The sequence below is a fragment of the Leptosomus discolor genome, chromosome 4 (assembly GCF_034619465.1).
Source record: "Leptosomus discolor isolate bLepDis1 chromosome 4, bLepDis1.hap2, whole genome shotgun sequence".
Taxonomy (NCBI): Eukaryota; Metazoa; Chordata; class Aves; order Leptosomiformes; family Leptosomidae; genus Leptosomus; species Leptosomus discolor.
In genome coordinates, this window is record NC_141394.1 from 81,089,268 (window position 1) to 81,108,312 (window position 19,045).

A 19,045-nucleotide genomic window follows, 5' to 3' on the forward strand; every position below is an offset into this window, starting at 1 on the left:
TCTCCTCTCCAGGCTGAACACCCCCAACTCTCCCAGCCTGTCCTCACAGGGAGCTGCTCCAGCCCCTCAGCATCTTCGTGGCCTCCTCTGGACCCGCTCGAGCAGCTCCGTGTCTGTCCTGTGCTGGTGCCCCCAGAGCTGGACGCAGCCCTGCAGGGGGGTCTCACCAGAGCGGAGCAGAGGGGCAGAATCCCCTCCCTCGCCCTACTGCCCACGCTGCTCTGGATGCAGCCCAGGATGCCGTTGGCTTTCTGGGCCGTGAGCGCCCATTGCCGGGTCGTGTCCAGCTTTTCACCCCCCAGCACCCCCAAGCCCTTCTCCCCAGGGCTGCTCTCCATCCCGTCATCCCCCGGTCTGTGCTGATACTGGGGATTGCCCCGACCCAGGGGCAGGACCTTGCACTTGGCCTTGATGACCTTCATGAGGTTGGCACGATCCCACCTCTCCAGCCTGTCCCGGTCCCTCTGCATGGCCTCCCTTCCCTCCAGCGTGTCGGCCACACCACACAGCTCGGTGTACTACGGAGTCATGTACCGTTATGTACCACCAAGTTAGCAAAGCCAAATGGGAATCGATACCTTTCCACACTTTATAGAATCTGATTTTTGCATCTGAGTGATAAAATAATAAATATGCACAGAGCGTTTGGTAAGGCAAAAGACCTCAGAGCCCTCTGGCGTTGGTGGTAGGTTACCTAGGGGTAGGACTTCTCTGGTGTATGTTGCGAGAGTAGTTCTAGCGCGTAGCCCCGTGCAATGAAAATGCCACGTGTTGAAGCGCTTCATTCCTGGAGTGTTTTTTCTCCTCGAGTTCCTCACGTGTTCCCTTCCCGAGCCTTTGCTCCCAGACAAAGCCAAAACCTGGTGGAGGACATGTCCCGGTTATCAGCGCCCGCCAGTACCGCCGTGGCGTGTAGCGCAAACAGGAGCGACTTGGGAGGCACAAGGGGTTTTGTTTGCTTTTTCTGCTAGAGCTGGGAGATCAGTTTAGCTTTCTCTATTGAATGTAAAGATAAAATTCCAGCTTCAGTTTGCTTTTAGTGCTTAGTATTTGTTTCTGGCTGTCTTGGAGCATGGCTCTGGGAGAGTGTTTATAGAGTAAGGCAGATCTGCTCATACCCTGCTCATGCCAGGCGGTACGTGGGATAAGAACTTTGTTCCTATTTCTTTTGCTTTCAGACACGTCAATTCTGATGGTTTTTTCCAATATCCTTTATTTGTTCATAATGGCGGCAGCTTCTAAAGCTTAGTAAGGAATCTGAGTAATTTACAGATAAGTGTTTAACTAATAACGTATCGAAGAAGTTTCAGTTTTGTCATTTTTTTTTTTTAAACTAAACCCCATGTTTTGTTTTTGCATTACTGAAATATGATTAAATTATGTTGATGTTGAAATGTGCTTTTTTTCCCCTCCCTGAGATGTGGCATGGCTGGGGCTACAGTACGAACGGGATGAATTTTCATTTTTTTTTTCATCACTCTTGATAGCGTTTCTGTGGCGAATGATTTAGTAATTGTTTCCAGAGAAAATTGTTCCAAGAATTTTCTGAGCAGAGGCTGTTTGAGAGCTTGGCAGATTGCATAAGGTTGTTTTCAGCTTGTGAGACTTGCTCAGGTTTCCAGAGTCTGTTTACTCCTGCGTGCATGCAAAGTGCTGTCAGTGCTGAAGCGCTGATACAGGCTGATTCCTAGCGTTTCCACAGATAGTATTGTCAAAAGGATGACTTTTTCAGATGAAAAGTCTAGATGTTATTGCCTCCAACTTGGAATTTGCATCTGTTTTTGCGAATTCATGGTCAGTAGATAAGTTATTTGAATTTTGAAAGATATTGAAGCCTTAAAAAATATATATATATGTGTGTGGATGTTTATTTAACTACATCTGTATTTACATCTACATCTATCTGTGTCTCCATAGGAGGTGCAGATGCTTCCTGCGCTCCTGAAAATTGGGGTTATTTCTTCACTTGCTTAAACGTAGATCTCCTGCAGAACTGCAGTAATTGGCTTTTAAAAATCTAAAGCTCAGTTTCCGAGGTTGAAAGGTATTATATAAATGAATATGGAGGAAGAGGCAGGTGGTTTTCAAAATCTGTGGGTTTTGCCTTTTTAATTTGGATCAGAGATGAACCTTAAAAGCACTCCATGGAAAAGATTCTGGAAAACCATTTTGACTCAGTCAAAATATTTAAAAAAGATTAGATGATAACATGAACAGATCACTAGGAAAAGACACAGCAAAAGGTTCCAAGATACCAGTTTGGGGAACTTCTGATCTTGCTTCCTTCTCTTTTCTGCCAAATTTGATTTTTTGCAGAGTGTTTCTGCTTTAGTGAAACTGTGTTTTAAGTAGGACAGTTTAATTGTGCCAGAAGGCTGTGATTTGTTCCAGCCATGTGCCGACGGTGGAGTTCATAACCTCCAGGTTAGGAGGTTATAAAACCTCCTAACAGGTAGGAATCCTCTTTCGGGTGCCAGTATGTGCTCTGCCAGAACGCGGTGTTTGGGCATCTTCAGACATCTCTCCCTTTTGAAGGCATCCTTCCCTGGTCATTGGTTTTCAGCTGTTCCTGCTATGCTTCAGCTATTTGTTAAAACCAATCTGGAATATTTGGACTGAAGCTCTTGAGGTGGGAGCGTGTATCCCAAGGATCTGGCTCTTTGTCTTCAGCCCATGCGTGCTCCTGCCAGTCTCTATGCTAAGGCAGAAGATGCAGAATCTCAGCGCCGTTTTTTTGGGAGCCCAAGTGATGTGTCAGATCTGCTGCCCCAAGCTCCTGCTAGATCCATCTCCCTCAGCCTTGATGAAGTGTGATTGTCTTCTTTGTCCATGGTCTTTGGAGAAAAGATACCTGGTTAAAATCTATGGAAAGGAGAAGTTACAGCTGCAGCCGGTGGATTGCTGCCTTCCTTCGTGGTGTAGAGTGGGGATGCGTTTAGTTGTCACATTTTGAGTAGGAGAAATGGAAGTGGGAAGGCAGGTTTTGCACGGCTTTGCTCGCTCTGTCCCGTCCCTGTATTCATGCTCGTTACAAGTAACGAGCGTGACAGTTAATGAGCACGAGTATCCGTTTCCTTTGTGCCACAGCAAAGGACGGAGCGTAGTTCTGAAACACGTGGTGAACTTTTCCTCACAACACCCTGCTGAGCTCCGGACTGGGTTTGTTGCTGCTTGTTGGGACACGCCTGCAAGCAGGGTCTGCACAAATGCAGTCGTCTAGAACTTGCACTGTACGATGCTTTGCAGGTGTTGACAAAAACGAGTCCTTGGCTGGCTTTGTTTCCCTCTCTCTTTCAGTGGCATCTTGAATTTTTAATGATTTTAAGCGCTGGCGTTCATTGAGTGTCCTAGGGTGAATGATTCCAACTGAACTTGCTGCTTTTAGATCCTTCTCTAAAGCCTTTTGCTACTGTCGAGTTGTCACCTCCTGCTTAGAGGCGCGGAGGGGAAGGGATGTTCGTAGGGCTGTCCTGGGACCGCTCCGCTCTCTGACTTGGGTCACTTGATACGGGATGACGTGGGGATGGGAACACACTGCTGAAGGTGGGGGATGCCAGGAACTGCCGTGCTCTGATGCTGTTCTGAGTCATGCTGCCCTTGATGCGTGACGAGTTAAGGTCTTCGTATGCACTAGAGGGTTGTGGGGATCAGTCCTGCGTTCAGGACATTGCCAAGGACTTTGTGAAGAGTCAAATACAGAATGGGCAAGAGGTGGTGCCATGGACTTCGTCTGAACTTCTTGCAAGAATTGTGCAGTTGGCTAAATAAATAGTTTAGGAATAACTTTAGCTTTTCTGTTAGGGAATTCCTTTTGCTGGCTGGCTGGTATTGGTTTGTCTGTTAGTCTTTGTTTGCTGGGGAGGGTTGTTTTTTTTTTTTCCTAGGGGTGCTGATTCGAAACAATAGCATCCATCTGATAGAGGAACCATCACTCTCAAGTGCTGTTCTGTAAGGACAATCATCAGAAAGCATGTACAGAGAGTTTAACAGGAGAATCCCAATTGCCTGACTGTTTTGTATTGTGGTGGTGTTGGTTTGTTTGTAATGACTCTTAAGTAAATGAAAATCTAATGATGGATCTTCTAAATTCAGGAAATGCTTTATGAATGTTTGGTATCAATGGAGACTAATGCTTGTCTATTTTTTTTATTTACAGGCTCACTGGACCTTCAGGGTATGTAACGGATGGGCCTGGAAATTACAAATACAAAACAAAATGTACCTGGCTCATTGAAGGAAGGTGAGTGTTGTAAACATCTCAGGTTTTAGTGTTGCTTATTGTGGCTTTTAGGTGAGGTTTGTCTGCATTGAGTATATTTAGATCTCACGATTCTTTTTTTGCTATTCTTAAAAGCAGATAGGGCAGCACTTAGGTATTCTTGGTAAATAAGGTTTTTTTTGTACAACTGAGCCCTCCAAACTGACTTCTGAATTTGAGATTTGCCGTGTAAAATACCCTAAATGTTGAAACCGCGCGTGGACAATGAGAATCTATGCATCTGTGTAAACAAATAGAGAGCTAAAAATTATTTAATGGTTTTCGTAGTGGGCCGTTCGATGTTTGGGATTCAGTATGTATGGGACTTTTTGGCAGTATGAAAAAAGTAGGGCAAACTCCATGAAGAATCACTTTTTTGTGCTCATCCTCTGACCGTCATCTGATTGACGACACAGCAGTTCAGAGCCTCTGACTTGTCGAAATATGTTTTTCATCCCACCAAGCTGATGCCAGGACTGTAAAATCAATTTGTTTAGGGTCTAAAACGTTACATGGTCAGTTATGATGCTGTGTGTTAACAGCTATGCATTAAGTCACGTTCCATACTGTTCTCTGAATCTGTAAGTATCACAGAATGTCAGGGGTTGGAAGGGACCTCGAAAGATTATCTTGTCCAACCCCCCTGCTAGAGCAGGACCACGTACAGCAGGTCACACAGGAACGCGTCCAGGTGGGTTTTGAATGTCTCTGGAGAAGGAGACTCCACCACCTCTCTGGTCAGCCTGTGCCAGGGCTCTGTCACCCTCACAGGGAAAAAGTTTTTCCTTATGTTCATGTGGAACCTCCTGTGCTCCAGCTTGCACCCGTTGCCCCTTGTCCTGTCACTGGGCATCACCGAGAAGAGCCCGGCTCCATCCTCCTGACACTCACCCTTTACGTATTTATAACCATTGATGAGGTCACCCCTCAGTCTGCTCTTCTCCAAGCTCAAGACACCCAGCTCCCTCAGCCTTTCATTGTAAGGGAGATGTTCCACCCCCTTCATCACCTCTGTGGCTCTGCACTGGACTCTTTCCAGCAGTTCCCCGTCCTTCTGGAGCAGAGGGGCCCAGAACTGGACACACTGTTCCAGATGGGGTCTCACCAGGGCAGAGCAGAGGGGGAGGAGAACCTCTCTCGACCTACTGACCACCCCCTTCTAACACACCCCAGGATGCCATTGGCCTTCTTGGCCACGAGGGCACGTTGCTGAGGTTTGTGGATAGGAAGAGGTCATGTGAGAGCGTGAATGATTTCACGTGCATTGAACGCTTGTAAGCTGAGGTCTGTTGGCATCTTGGAGGATCAGAAGTTACTAAAAGGCCAGGTTTTTCTTTCATCTTCTCTCTGTGTTTGGGAGGTCTGATGGGTGGGGGGAATTGGTATTCACTTCATCTACTTCAGACCTTTATTTTGGATGAGTAACTGAAATCGCTAAGCTCCCAAAATCTTCAAAGGGGAGGACTAAGCTGTTCCAGAGCGCCATGTAGAACACTGAAGTTGGGAGCCTACCACTCGCTATTGACTGCATAACGAGCCCAGTTCTTTAGTGCGGTTAAGATCAAAAGTTAGCTGCTGTAAGTGGCAAAACCTCTTAATTTTTGTAGGTAATAAAAATACAACTGCAGCCGGTTTGGAATTACAAATAATTAAAAAATGTTTTGCAAGGATGTTATTACAGACAAACCAGCCTCAGCAATTCTACTACAGCTTAACCTTCATAGTGCTTTCTTTTTCTAAAGGATAATGTGACTCATGTTTTTATCAGAAGTGAAGTGCTGCTCACGGGTCCCCGATAATGTCACCACAACTGCTCCTTCAGCCTTTGTTTGCTGGTACTGAGCGGCTTCCTAGAGAACTGTCACTTCGTGGGGTTTGAAGCGAGACTTCACTTGCTGTGAAGAGGTGTACAAAAGCGTTCCTTCTCCTTTCGTAGCCAGGCATTGAAGTTGATGTCTTTTTCCTGCCTCTGATTGTTCGTACCCTGCTGTCAGAGGATGGTGGTAAACAGAAAGGAGATAAACACGCTGATTAAAACACGCTGAAATATGCACCTTTGTGAAAATAGCCCGAGCTCGCTGCCAAATGTGGAATTCCCAGTGAGATCTGGAACTTGGAAAACAGCGTCTGCAAAGCTGTTAAGTGCTGCTGAGGGCCCTCACCTCGTTGCTAGCATACCGGGCTGCCGAGGGCTTTTGAGGTTAGCAAGTAAAGGTACAGTCCAAATGTGCAGTTGAAGACGGTAGATAAATTCAGCTGTAAAATAAGCTGTGTGTCCCTTACTGTGCTCATTTCCTTTTTGCACTGTTCCCGAGTCTTCTTGGCCGGTGCCTGTGCTGTGTCCTCGTCCCGGGGTGTCCTTTTCGTTTTTCCCCAGGAAAACGTGAGGCAAGGCAGATGAGATCCATCCGGCCTGAGGATCCTGTCTGAGGCAGAACCTGTAGCCGTGTGCCTTGTGAGCCTGGAACTGAGGGCTGTCTGCTAATGACTTGTCAGCTGTAGCAGAGATATTCTCTTTGTTCTTGTTCTTGGTCTAAAGCTTTTATTAAGTATTTCTTTCTGCTCTACAACTGTCAGAGAGGTAAAATAGAAGCAAACTCCTTACGAGTTCAGTTTTGAAGTGATTCCTTTTCTTGAAGCAAGACGTTATCCTTGAGTTACACCTGCTGCTCCTTTTCCCAAAGGCCTGGAGTAGATCGTTGTGCCCATCAAAAATTATTCTTTTGCAGAATAACTCCCTAAAGAATGCCCCTTCTGTGGGAAGGAAGGACTCTATGGCAAGCTGACATTTTATTAATTTATTTGATTAGGAGGAACAAGGATTTAATCTGAACCCAAGGGCAATGCTGTTGAAGAGGTCCTAATCACTTACATGTGTCCTTTCAGCAGTAGGAAAAAGCAGCTCTGCTGTAGATTCACTTCTTTTTTATCTCGGGGTCCAAGCACAACGTTAGTGGTGTCTTCACCCTCCTTGGGCTGAGCCCTGCATTAGAGATATCTGCTGGGGCTTCTGTGTGATTCTCTTTGGGTGTATCTTTGCACGTTTGCGGTGACACAAATGGTATCTAAATGCACATTACTTGGTTGTGGCTTGGTGGGCATCTTTTGTATATGGAGTGAAAGAAATGCTGATGTGTTTTGGTGTCTGAAGTACTATTTCCATCCCCACATCAACTAAATAAAACTTTTTTCCTGCTGATACATCTCAGAAGGTCAGGCCCCTTGATGGTCTTGACTTAGTAAATTGACAGAGTAGGCTCTTCTTGACCGGTGGTGTTAACATCGGGGTGTCTTGGGCCCACTGCATTCAGCAAGTCTCTTCCCAGGACTCCCAGCTCATTCACGCTCAACTGGTCCCAGTGTTTTTTTTGTAACGCATCTCCAGAAGAGAAGTCAAGCAACCTGGTTAGCATTTGTAAAAGGAATGAGGGGCAGTGAGTGGTTATTGCACCTTGACGGTCCAAGTAATAACCAAAGACCTTCCTTTTGGCAAAAGGTAAAGCCCCAGGGCCTCCCATCCTGTAGAAGATGGGTCTCCTCTGCATTCTCTTGACCTGTTTTCTCCAGCTCCTAGAAGGTGAGGAGCAAAACTGAGAATTGCTTTCGTTAGCATCCACTGAGGCATATTTCCAGTTTGGAGGGGCTTCCCTCAGGGGGGGCCATCCTGCAGTACTGCAGAAGCGATAAAGTAGTAGAAGAAGGATTTCTGCCAGCTTCTGAGCAGGTAAATAATCTCAGGCCATTGCCTTCATGTCAATCTGCAGACAATCCCTTGAACAAGAAAAATAGCTCTGGTTAGTTCCCTGAAGGCGGCTGTGATTCTTCAGAGAATCGCGGAATCATTTAGATTGGAAAAGACCTGTGAGATCACTGAGTCCAACAGTAAAGCTGACACTGCCAAGCCCATCACTAAACCATGTCCCTAGTGCCACATCTACACCTGAATGCATTGTCCGTGTAGATTTTCCATGCTTACCCCTGTCATTAGGGGAGTCAGTGCTGGTAAAAAGCAGCAGGCTGGCAGTGCCTGCTCTTCAATTTCTGCCGTTGGTGGTGGGGAAACGTTTAAGGACATGGTTTTTCTGACCATAAAGAATCTGTTGCTTAATACCAGGGAAGTCTGCACACCAAAGAAGAAAACCACAGCGTGTTCGGTGCGTCTACACTTACACTAAGTCACTCAGTTTTAGTCTTGTTTAGAGGGGATCTTCACACCGGAGGAGTTTGCTGGAGGGACTTTACCCTGTGTGTCACGTGGCTGATTACAAATCTTTTATTTATTATTATTTTTTTACAGGCCAAACACAATCCTCAGGCTTCGATTCAATCACTTTGCCACAGAGTGCAGCTGGGACCACTTGTATGTGTACGATGGAGATTCGATTTACGCTCCCTTACTGGCAGCTTTTAGGTAGGTTCCCCTTGGTAAGAACCTTAGCTACACCACGCTATTTGTTTAACTTGGAGCCTGACTCAAGTGTGGCTTCTATCAGTATAAATATGTTCCAGTAATCTAAATGTATAATACTGCAGCTACAGCACATATAGCAAGTGTCCTTTTGTGCAGCCCTCGTCAGTGTAAACAATTAAGGAGTTGTTTTTGCTTTTACAATGAACAGATCATGTTACTACGCCGTTGCATGTAAGTATTATGTTATCATTTCCAAATCCTGATTATTTGAGAGACAAAAAAATGATTGTCATCTGCTTGAGCTTGAGATGATTTGTTATGCAGGCTCCTTCTACAGTAGAAAACTGCCCCGTTTATCATTTGGGAACGTGATTTAAGTTTAACTCCTACTATGTCAGCGCTGACAGAAGGCGAAAGCCGAGTCATCAGCGTTGCAGACGTACAGGTCTCGTAGAACTATGCGTATCCTTGTGTACCTTAAACTTTAAATTTTTAAACTCTTTGGAACGTGTTTAGAAACAGCAACGGCGGGTCCGGCAACCTTGTAAAAAACATATAAAAATATCTGTTCTTCTGATGGATGACTGGTATTTGGCTCATCGGTCTGTGATGAGAGACCAGTTTGTGGATGCTGCTTAACAGTCGACATTTCATGAAGAGACCTAAATATAACGTGTGCATGTGGTCTTGCAGTGACAAGCACCACCTTGTGTTTTCTCTTCTTTCAGCTGAAATTAAAAAAATAATCCCAAGTGGTGTATGGAAAAAGCTAATGGTTCCTTTGGACTCTGCTTGTTCCAAGTGACTGATTAACTATTTCCAGAATTAACCTGCTGCTGCTGTGCTTCCTTTCGTTTGTGAAATGGAGTGCTAAAAATACTTCATGTTTGTTCTAAAATATCCTTGTCATCTCTATGAGGGAAGATCAGCCGAGGAACAAAGAGTTGATAAAAAGAATTAAAAACGCCACATGGGGTTTTTTTTTTGGTCTTCAGCTGAAGATGCAGAGTTGTTGAGTAGTGAAAGAATGCTTCCTGTAAACCTTCAGGCTTAACCTGAGGTCAAAACAGGACACACAAATGAATTATTATATTATTCTCGCCACACCTGAAGAAGAAACGTGGACGAACCTGGAAGTGCAACCTGGAAGCGCTCTCCTGGTATTTGGTGTGCAGGAAGAGGAAGAAATGTCAGCTTGACTCATAGTCATTTTCCTCTAATCGAGCTAATTTTTAATACGCTGTTGAAAAGGTGAAATGATCGTGACTTGTGCCTGCAGTTTCGCGTGCATTTTTCCAAAAATTAATAGGCTTTTTAAATTGAGGTTATAAGTAGTTCGCAGCATTAACAATTACGGTTCAGACTTTAAAATCGTCTGTAAATCACTAGGAAGTCTGTGCCTGAGGACAAGCAAGCGTGAGCTTAATACAATAACATTTTTGAGGTAGGAAAAAGATTCAATTATTTTTTTAATTGCTTCTTTAGATGACATTTGAATTTCATCTTCATTAGTAGTGAGCTGTGTTGTTCCGTAAACCAAGTTGAGGAAATAGCAGATGCTTCTCATTTTGGTGAAGTGCAAAAAAGCATCTGTTGAAAAATACCTTTTTCTGATACAAAAATCAATGCACTGGAGTTTTTCAAGAGCAGTGTTCATATTTGATCTCTTTTCTTGGCTGAAGTTAAATTTTAATATTAACCATAACTGTATTTCACTCTTCACTGTTTTTGCACCGTGCCAGGGGATTTGCAAGATTGAGCATTTGTACAGCTGGACACTGTAAACTTTCAGAGCTTGTTGATAAGCACTGTAAATTCCTCCCTCTCTAAAGTTCAGTTTTTGTTACCTCCCTGGCTTTTTACAGCAGTTGCCTGAGCCCTCACTTCCTTCACTCCTCTCCTTTTCTTGACCTTCAGATGCTCGCTGATGTTTGTTCACCATATGGTATTTACCCTGAATATAAGGTGATCTTGGAAATCCTCAGCCCTGCACCACGGAGAAACTTTAAATTGGTTTTATCAATTTTTAACTGTGATAAATATTTGCGTCATGCAAACATTTACACAGTGCAAGTGTCTGCATAAACTGTTTACTAAACTCCTCATAGTCTGAGTGCACCCAGGGCAGTCCGGTCCTGTACATTAAGCTTTTTTCCCCCCTATTAAGCAGGGTTAAAAATATCCTTGCTGGTTTATATTTGTGATTGTAGGCAATGTGAGACTCTGTAAATGTGCTGCTTCAAAACTGCAGTAAAAGAACGTGGAGGAAACAGAAATCCAGCGTGTTTGTCTGCCCAGAATGAAGAAATCTGAAGCAGATGAACCCCAGTCATCGTCTGTGAACTTTGTTGGTTTTGTTTTTAACTTTACTCCGTGTTAAACTTTTACTGGAGCTGCTTTTGCGCCTTTATTTTCATTTTGCGCTGGTTGGTGGGGGTGTGTGTTTTCAAAACCAGTCGGTCCGGTGCGAGACCTTTGGCTGTGGCTCTGCTCTTGGCCCCGGAGGGGGCTGAGACCGCTCGGGAGGACCTCGCGGTTGCTACCGGGTGCCAGATGGATGGTCGTGGTGGCGGCGCTGACAGATGGCAGCAGCTGCCCCGCGGTCCCTCGCTGAGCTGGCTGCTCTGCGGCGCCTCCACGTGCCCTCCGCAGAACAGGAGCAGCTCACCTTCCTCCCGTGACTTGCAGGTGAATGTGGCACTTGCACACCCAAATGTGAGTCTAGGCCCAGAACGTGGGGTGGGGTGGGGTGGAAGGGACCTTGGGCTGATCCCTCGCTCAAGGCAGGGCCAGCTTCAGAGTGGGAGCAGGCCCTTGCTCGAGACTTGGCCCAGGCAAGCTGTGAGTTCCTCTGAAGGATGGAGATCTCGTTGATCCTCTGGGCCAGTGGGCCAGCGCTTGGCCACCCTCATGTTAAAAAATAATAATAGTGATCGACGAATCTTACATCTAATCAGAATTTCCGTTACTGCACCCGAGTCTGTTGTCTCATGTCCTTTTTCTGTGAACCTCGGGTGCTGTCTCCTCTGCGATCTCTCCTTAGGCAGCTGAAGGCAGCAAGTAGACTTCACCCCATCTTCAGCCGTCTCTCCTCCAGGCTAAACAAACGTCGCTCCTTCCACCTCTCCCTGTACATCGTGTGGTTGTCCCCTTCCTATTTTTTCCTTCTATTCCCTCAGTTCTTTGCCAGGAATCGTAGCCCACGTTGCTGCCGTGGGCACGCAGGAGGTGCTGTCTGTCTTCTGCTTCATCCTCAACGCCCGTCCTGCCCTAACCTGCAAACCCTGCTTCCCCCTCATCATCGACTTGTTTTATATGGCTTAGAGCAAATGATCAGCTGATAACAGCAGGGGGGTTGCTAATGAGGATTAATTACACTGGGAAAGGTACAAATCATGATGAGTCGCTACTATTTGTGTTACGAGAGTATCCAGAGGAGCTAATCAACTTGGAGCTGATGTTCTACAGACTTACAAGAAGAAGGGGTCCTTGCCTCTGGCACGTGTAGGCAGCGAACAAACCGCGGGTGCGCGTGCTCTGCGGGAAGAAGACGAAGGGACTGTTTAATGCTGGAGTTTTGTGGCTCTCTTGGCTTCAGAGTACGCCTTGGGCGTGCTTTGCTCGTGTGCGTGACAAAGAAGTTTCCCCCCATCGATGTTCTCACCCTCCTGTGGCACTCAGCTCACCATCAACCATCACCTCCCAAATCAATCTTTATTCTGCTTCCTCGGGGAGGGGATATATTCTCTTCCAACCCTGTGCTGGCCTGTGTTGCAATACCACCATCGAGCACACACCCAGCTCGTGGAGCAGTCCAGCTGACTTTGTCCTAGCAGCCTGTCCCCTAAGTGTTTAGTGTTTTGCTCAATTTGTTTTCTTTGCATCCACAATAACTTCTAGAGTGTTGAGTTTTAAAAAAAATAATTGGTCTAAGGTGAGGAGCAAATGTATTTGGGATTTTGCTGGGAATGATGTTCCCTTGTTCCCTTTAGCTCGGTGAGCCCGTCGGTGAGCCAGCTGATCCTTGGGTTGCGTGAGAATTGATGAATCAAAATGTCTTTGTGTTAGAAAGTCGGATTTCTTTGAGAAATGTAAATGCATTGTATCGAAATTGCTTTTGTTCACTAAACCTGTAATCCCCTTCAAAAACACCAAATCGATTTGACGAGATGGGCAGAGTATCTGCTTTAGGGTTTTGAAAAGATGAATCCTCTGAGTTAAACTGAGGCCTATAGAGGAAGTTCAGAGTAGAAAGTTTCTTCAGTTCTTCAGTTTCTCTTAAACTGTTTCTGATGGACTGAAGAATGCAATTTTTTTTCGTTAATTCAGGTATCCTGTGCTGGCCTTTGTGGGTATTGAATGGTAGCAGGTTTTAAAAAAGGAAAAGGCCGATAGCATGGTCTGTCTCACCAGGACTGGATAGTAAAATAGGTTTTTAGCTTTTAAAGTACTCCTTCACCGTAACGGCAGAAAAGGTGTTATTTCTTTTGAGGCTTCTCCATCCATGTTCCCTTGAAATACGGCTTTTACAGTCACACGTGTGCTGTAATGATCGAAACGTACTGAACGGCTCATGAGACGTATTTTAATGGGTTGGTGGTTTGTCCTTGTTCTGTGGAAGGAAGAGCATCAGGTAAGAACTGAAGAGGTTTTTGGGGCGAGCCCCCTTGATGCCGAGGGCTCTGTGGGCAGGCAGGCTTGCCCTGCGCTGGGCCTGTCTGCCGTGCAACAAGGGAAGATGGTTTCAAGAAAAATTGTACTTTGGGGTGTTGCCAGCCCTCATTATTGAGGCTTTTTTTTTTTTTTTTTTTTTAATGAATGTCACTGTAATTGCTTTGTTTCCATGTCTGGGAGTCGTCTTGCTGCGTAGGATTCCTAGCTTTTCCTTTAGGAAAATAAGTGTGAGATGTCTCCTTCTTTTCTTGCCCCCTTTTTATTTTTTGGCATTGATTTATTTTTAGTCTCTTGTAATTTCTTTTTGGTTTGTTTATTTTTACTCTTGTAGTTGTGAATATAGGTGAGGGGCACGGACCGTTTCTTAATAAGGGAGAAACGGCGTCATTTAGCGTACTTGTGCGCCCCGATGGATCAAAGCGTGTAAAAATTAGAAGAGAATTGTTTTGCGTTGCACTTCAGCAGATTGAGAAGCCAATGTACTGCTGATTTCTCGGTTTCATCGCCTTTATCCTTTCACTTCTCTGTATTTTCACCCTTTCGTGGCTCCCACCTTCTTCCTTTTTGACTCTTTTCTGCTCAGTAGAGCTTCTTAGGCGTGTGGTCCCTGCCACGCTGGCAGGTTGTGCCTCAGGAGAACATGGTGAGTGCACCATCACCGTGATGCAGGCATAGCGAATGGAGGAAAAATAATAGAGGAGATGCCCTTTGTTTTAAATAATTCCCATTTTCCTGGGGTGTAGAGGAGAGAGCAAGGCAGGCGGTGTGTGCAGGGCGGTGGAGAAGCTGGGTCTCCTGGATGTTGTTTTTTTCACTCTGCCACCGACTCTACAAATGCAGAAAATTGAAGTTGTTTCAGGGCAGAGCAGAGGTTTGCCTTTCGATGTCCGAGAAACAGTGTCATTGGGCGGCTTTGCTGAGTAGGAGTGTTTATTTGCTTTAGAGTAGCGATGACTGTGAAATGTTTTGAAACCTTATAAAGGGAAATGGAAGCGGTACGTTGTGAAATAGGCTAATCTTGGCCAGAGTCGAGTCTCTGAGAGATCCTGGATTGTAGTTTAAAGGAAGTTTTGCGTAATCCTTTACCGTTCTGATTCTGCCTATTGGATTCTTTTTTTTTCGTGGCAGATAGTGTAGATTCTGTTTGCGCTGGTTTATTCAAAGTGACGCTGCGCGCCTGCTTGTTCATTCGCGGTTTTCGAGGTTCAACCCTTCGAGGTCCTGATCGTTACCGTCATGTTCTGTTCTCTTCATGGCTTTCTCTGAAAGAAATGACAATCTATCTATTAAGTTTCATCAGGCTGTTTTGAACTTGCATAGGTGGGATAATGTCCTCTTTAGTATATTTACATACAAGTCATGAGAAAAAGATGGAAAGAAAAGAGCAAGCGGGAGACGTGGTGAGAGCATCCGCTCGGGAGGTATCTGCATTCTTCCCAAACAAATCCCAAAATTGAGATTTCTAAGAGAAAACAAGTAATTGGCCTGTGCTAGTCCTTTTATTAGGCAGGGTTATTGGAGGGGGATTTTTGTCTTCGCTCACTACAGCTGTTGCCTCTATTTTTATTCTTTCCTGCTGTTATTCTCCCCTCTCCAGGGCTTTCCAGTTAGATTGCCCTGTAATAATCGGTGATAAGTACTGCAAGAATAAGACTGAAGAAGAATAAACCAGAACAAAGGAATTTTCTCTTTGTCCCTGAGCTGTAGTTTGCCTTACCCTGAATTATATTCAGATGTCTGTTTTCCTGAGGTACCGCGCTACAGTTCGCGTTACAAGGGACAGCTATGAACCAAATAGCAAGGAGAAGTTTATTAGACTTTTTGTTCTTTGGTGTTGCAGGAGACAGTCTTTTGGGAGAGATCGTCTTCAGATCAGAAGTCTCAAATTTTAGAATGAAACAGGCACCTCTTACATGTAGGAAAAAAGGCAGAGAAATTTGCCTTTTAATCCCATATCCTTGAGATCTGAGAGAGGGGAAAAAAAAATACTGGCTTACTCAGAAGAATGATTTATTGAGTTAGGTACTTGCAAATGTGCTGGAGCTGTTTAGCCAAAACATGGGATCAGGTTGCTGTATTTTTATGGCATTTTGGTAAAATGGAATCTATCTTTTTGCCCGCAATAAGACTTGTGCAGGAAGGGCCATGGTACAGTTTGCAGGCTTACCCCGCCGTCGGTAACACGTTCAGTCTGTTACTCTTGGTGCAAACACCCCCAACTTCCATAGCAAAAGCTTTTGGGAAGGCTCACGGGGTGTCTGCGTTGTTCTTTGAGCACACCATTGTATTGTATCGCGGGGACAGACAAATTCAGGTCACCAAAAAAGAGCTTTACAGGCGATGTGAATGGGTTGCTGTGGGTTGCTGCGAGTGTTTTCCTCGGGTGTAGAAACTCATTTACCCTGTCCTGGGGAGCTGTCTTCAGATGCATTTGCTTTCTGTTCTGAATAGATCTGAAAAGAGGAAAAACACATTCTTTTCAGGGGGAAGAATTCTTTTCGTCGTTGCTTTTTAGTCGATGGCGCCCTCGGGTATTCAGAAGTCGCAGGGCAAGAAACCAGGCTCGGCTGCTTTCCCGGGAGAGCTGCCGCCGGAGCTGCCTTCGCTTCCCTGCCCGACACGCGGGGTTCAGAGTCTCTGCTTGTCAGAAAGCTTCGACTTATCCTTTGAAAATAGGGCTGAGGCTGGGGGAAAGGTGGTTCTGTACAAGAAAAGAACGGCTGACTATGAATAGGTGGTGGCAGACGATGTGCTTTGCTTAGAGAAAGGCTTTGAAAAAAATAAATTCAATAGGCTTCGAATATATGCTTGCTGTTGGCGGCTTTTGTGCGAGGGAGGGATTGACTTCTTGTTTTGTTGTTGTCAGGCTTCTGTTAAAAGAAGAATAAGCATTCCCTTTCAGATGCAAACTATTTTGTGCAATAGGTAATGAGGGAGCAGTTACTCTTCTCAAGAGACGTTTCGTCTCCTTTTCAGCTTACTCCAGTTATTTTGGCAAACCAGTATATAGATCTGTAGTGTGTCCAGTCTTGAGTACCCTGAATAGTCTTGCCCACCGTCCTCCCTTCTCTCCACCACCCCTGGAACACTGAAAGGCTGGGAGATCTCGCAGAACCTGGAAGGGGGTAGAGAAACAGCCAGAGGCGACCAGAAGCGTGAAGCAGTGAATGAGGTGGGAACAGCGAGTGTGGCAGCCTTTTGGGACAGAAAAGGCGACACATGGGGATGTGATGAGTCGCATGGAACTTTGTGAAGGAGCGGATGGCAGGGAGGTGGTGAGTTAAAGGTGATTGTAGGTATTTCTCACGGAGGGAAAGCCCAAGAGGCAATGGTGGATGATCAGGCAGCAGATGTAAAATGAGTGTAAGTCCTTTCTCTACCATTGCGGAGTTAAATTGTCAGCTTCCCTGCTGCAGATTTTCCAGGTGAAGAGGGTGTAAATGGTTGAGAGAAGAATTAGATAGAAGCACGGATGAATGCTTTATTTAAATGTGCTGACTTGGGGGCATTCTTCAGGTCAAAGCACCTGAACGGTGGGTTTCTGGAAGCTGGGTAATACATCAGCAAAATGCTCCGTACTTGCTTTATTTGTCACAGCATTTGCTGTGGCCTGTAGTCAGGAGGAGATGCTGGACTCAGCAGACCTTTAGTTTGGGGTGGTACAGCAGGTTTTATGCTTTTGGGACATAATTTCTGTTTTTAAACATGCCACCTTGTTTTAGGAACGGGTCCTGTTTAAATCATGGCAGAATAATAAGGGAGGGAAGGTAGGTTTTTGGTGATAATAACTGAAATTCTAGAGAGCTTCAGTTCTACTCACATTAAGTAGAACTTAATACATACATTTTTTATGTATATATATTTTTTTAACATACATTTACCTTTCAGAAGAGCCAAGTTGATTACATCAGGGGTTTCTGTTTGCATTCCTTTCTGCAGCCATTCCTTCTTGTAGACCAAAGTCGTGCATGTTGAGGGCAGCAGTAACGCTACTCTCGATAGCCTCAATGTCCTAATTTGCCTGCACTCCTTGCTCAGTGACGCGGCCACGCTATTGCAGGTCATTAAGCCAAGCGAGAGGGCTTAATAAACTGGTCCCTGAAGAATGGGGATTTATCTTTCCAAGAGGGTCTTGAGGGTTTTTATGCCTTTGAGAATGGAGTTGTTTGAGGGTTGGTTGTGTATGCATACTCACAATGTCGAGACATTTTCTTTTGAATATTTAAGGAGTTCTGTTGAAGAAAAACTCGCTGGTAACACTGCTCTATGAAAACGATGATTACTTTGCGGAAATGCATTAGACTTCAAATAGAAGCAAATAAATACCTTGAGTTTCAATTGTTTTATTAATATTGATGCATTTACTCTTGTTGCTTTGCTCTTTTTTATTTCACTTCTAACATCGGTTTGGTTTTGTTTTTCTTTTCCAGTGGTCTTATTGTTCCTGAGAAAGATAGCAATGAAACAGTACCAGAAGTTGTAGCGACTTCTGGGTATGCCCTTCTGCATTTCTTCAGTGATGCTGCCTATAATTTAACAGGGTTTAACATCACATACAAGTAAGTAGCACTGCTCCAAAGAGATGTGGTAGGCTGAGCAAAAGGAGGGTTCCTCTTTTCTCAGTTTTCTCTTGAAATAAACAATTGCCACTGAAGCATGTAATTATGTGTAGATGCTTGAATTTAGGTTTTTATCTTTATTATACCCTTGCAACATCTAATAACTGTAATGTGCTCAATGTTAACTTCGGTTGTCAGTTGTAAGTGTGGGCAAATGTTTGCTCAAAAAGACATCGTATTATTTATGTTATTAGGTTTGTTTGATCGTACTCAGTCGACCAGAATTGATGTATTTTGTGCATGTGTGTGCTGATATGCATTCTGCAGAGATACTTCTGCGCAGGCACGCTTTTGGATAAGCACACAGGTTTCACTTGGGACGCTGGACTGTACCTACTGTTGAGGATCTGCAAGCAGTTTTCTTTGGGATGTTCTTTCTTGGATTGGCTCACTTAATCTGGCTTCTTTTTAGTCTGGAATGGGTTTGTTATGTTCTTTGGTTCATACGGAGCGGTTCATCTTAGGTGCGCTAAGAAGGCAAGTGCAGGACATCCATGGACTCTCAGGCCCAGCCAGCATGAGTTCATGAAGGGCAGGGTCCTTTTTAACCAACCATATCTCCTTCTATGACCAGGTGACCTGCCTAGTGGGTGAGGGAAAAGCTGTGGATGTCATCTGCCTGGTCTTCAGTAAGGCCTTTGGCACAGTGTCCCAGAGCATCCGATGGGACAAGCTGGCGGCTCATGGCCTAGACAGGTGCACTCTTGGCTGGGTTAGAAACTGGCTGGAGGGCTGGGCCCAGAGACTCGTGGTGAATGGAGTTAAATCCAGCTGGGACCAGTCACAAGCGGTGACCCCCAGGGCTCAGTGTTTTGTACCGCCCTTGTTTAATACCTTTATCAACGATCTGGACGAGGGGATCGAGTGCTCCCTCAGTGAGTTTGCAGATGACACCAAATTGGGTGTGAGTGTTGATGTGCTGGAGGGCAGGAAGGCTCTGCAGAGGGACCTGGACAGGCTGGATCGATGGGCTGAGGCCAGTGCCATGAGGGTCACCAAGGCCAAGTGCCGGGTCCTGCCCTTGGGTCACACCAACCCCAGCAGCGCTACAGGCTGGGGAGGAGCGGCTGGAAAGTGCCCGGC

General features: G+C 45.2%; 1 protein-coding gene across 1 annotated transcript in view; it reads left to right on the top strand.

Annotated features, from left to right (window-relative positions):
- The window catches only part of ATRN (attractin), a 154,250-nt gene that overhangs the window by 30,462 nt on the left and 104,743 nt on the right, over window positions 1-19,045 (top strand). The window contains exons 2-4 of the mRNA XM_086464912.1: window positions 4,157-4,240; window positions 8,556-8,669; window positions 17,774-17,902. Coding sequence (XP_086321038.1) covers window positions 4,157-4,240; window positions 8,556-8,669; window positions 17,774-17,902 — 327 coding nt within the window. The remainder of the gene's footprint in view (window positions 1-4,156; window positions 4,241-8,555; window positions 8,670-17,773; window positions 17,903-19,045) is intronic.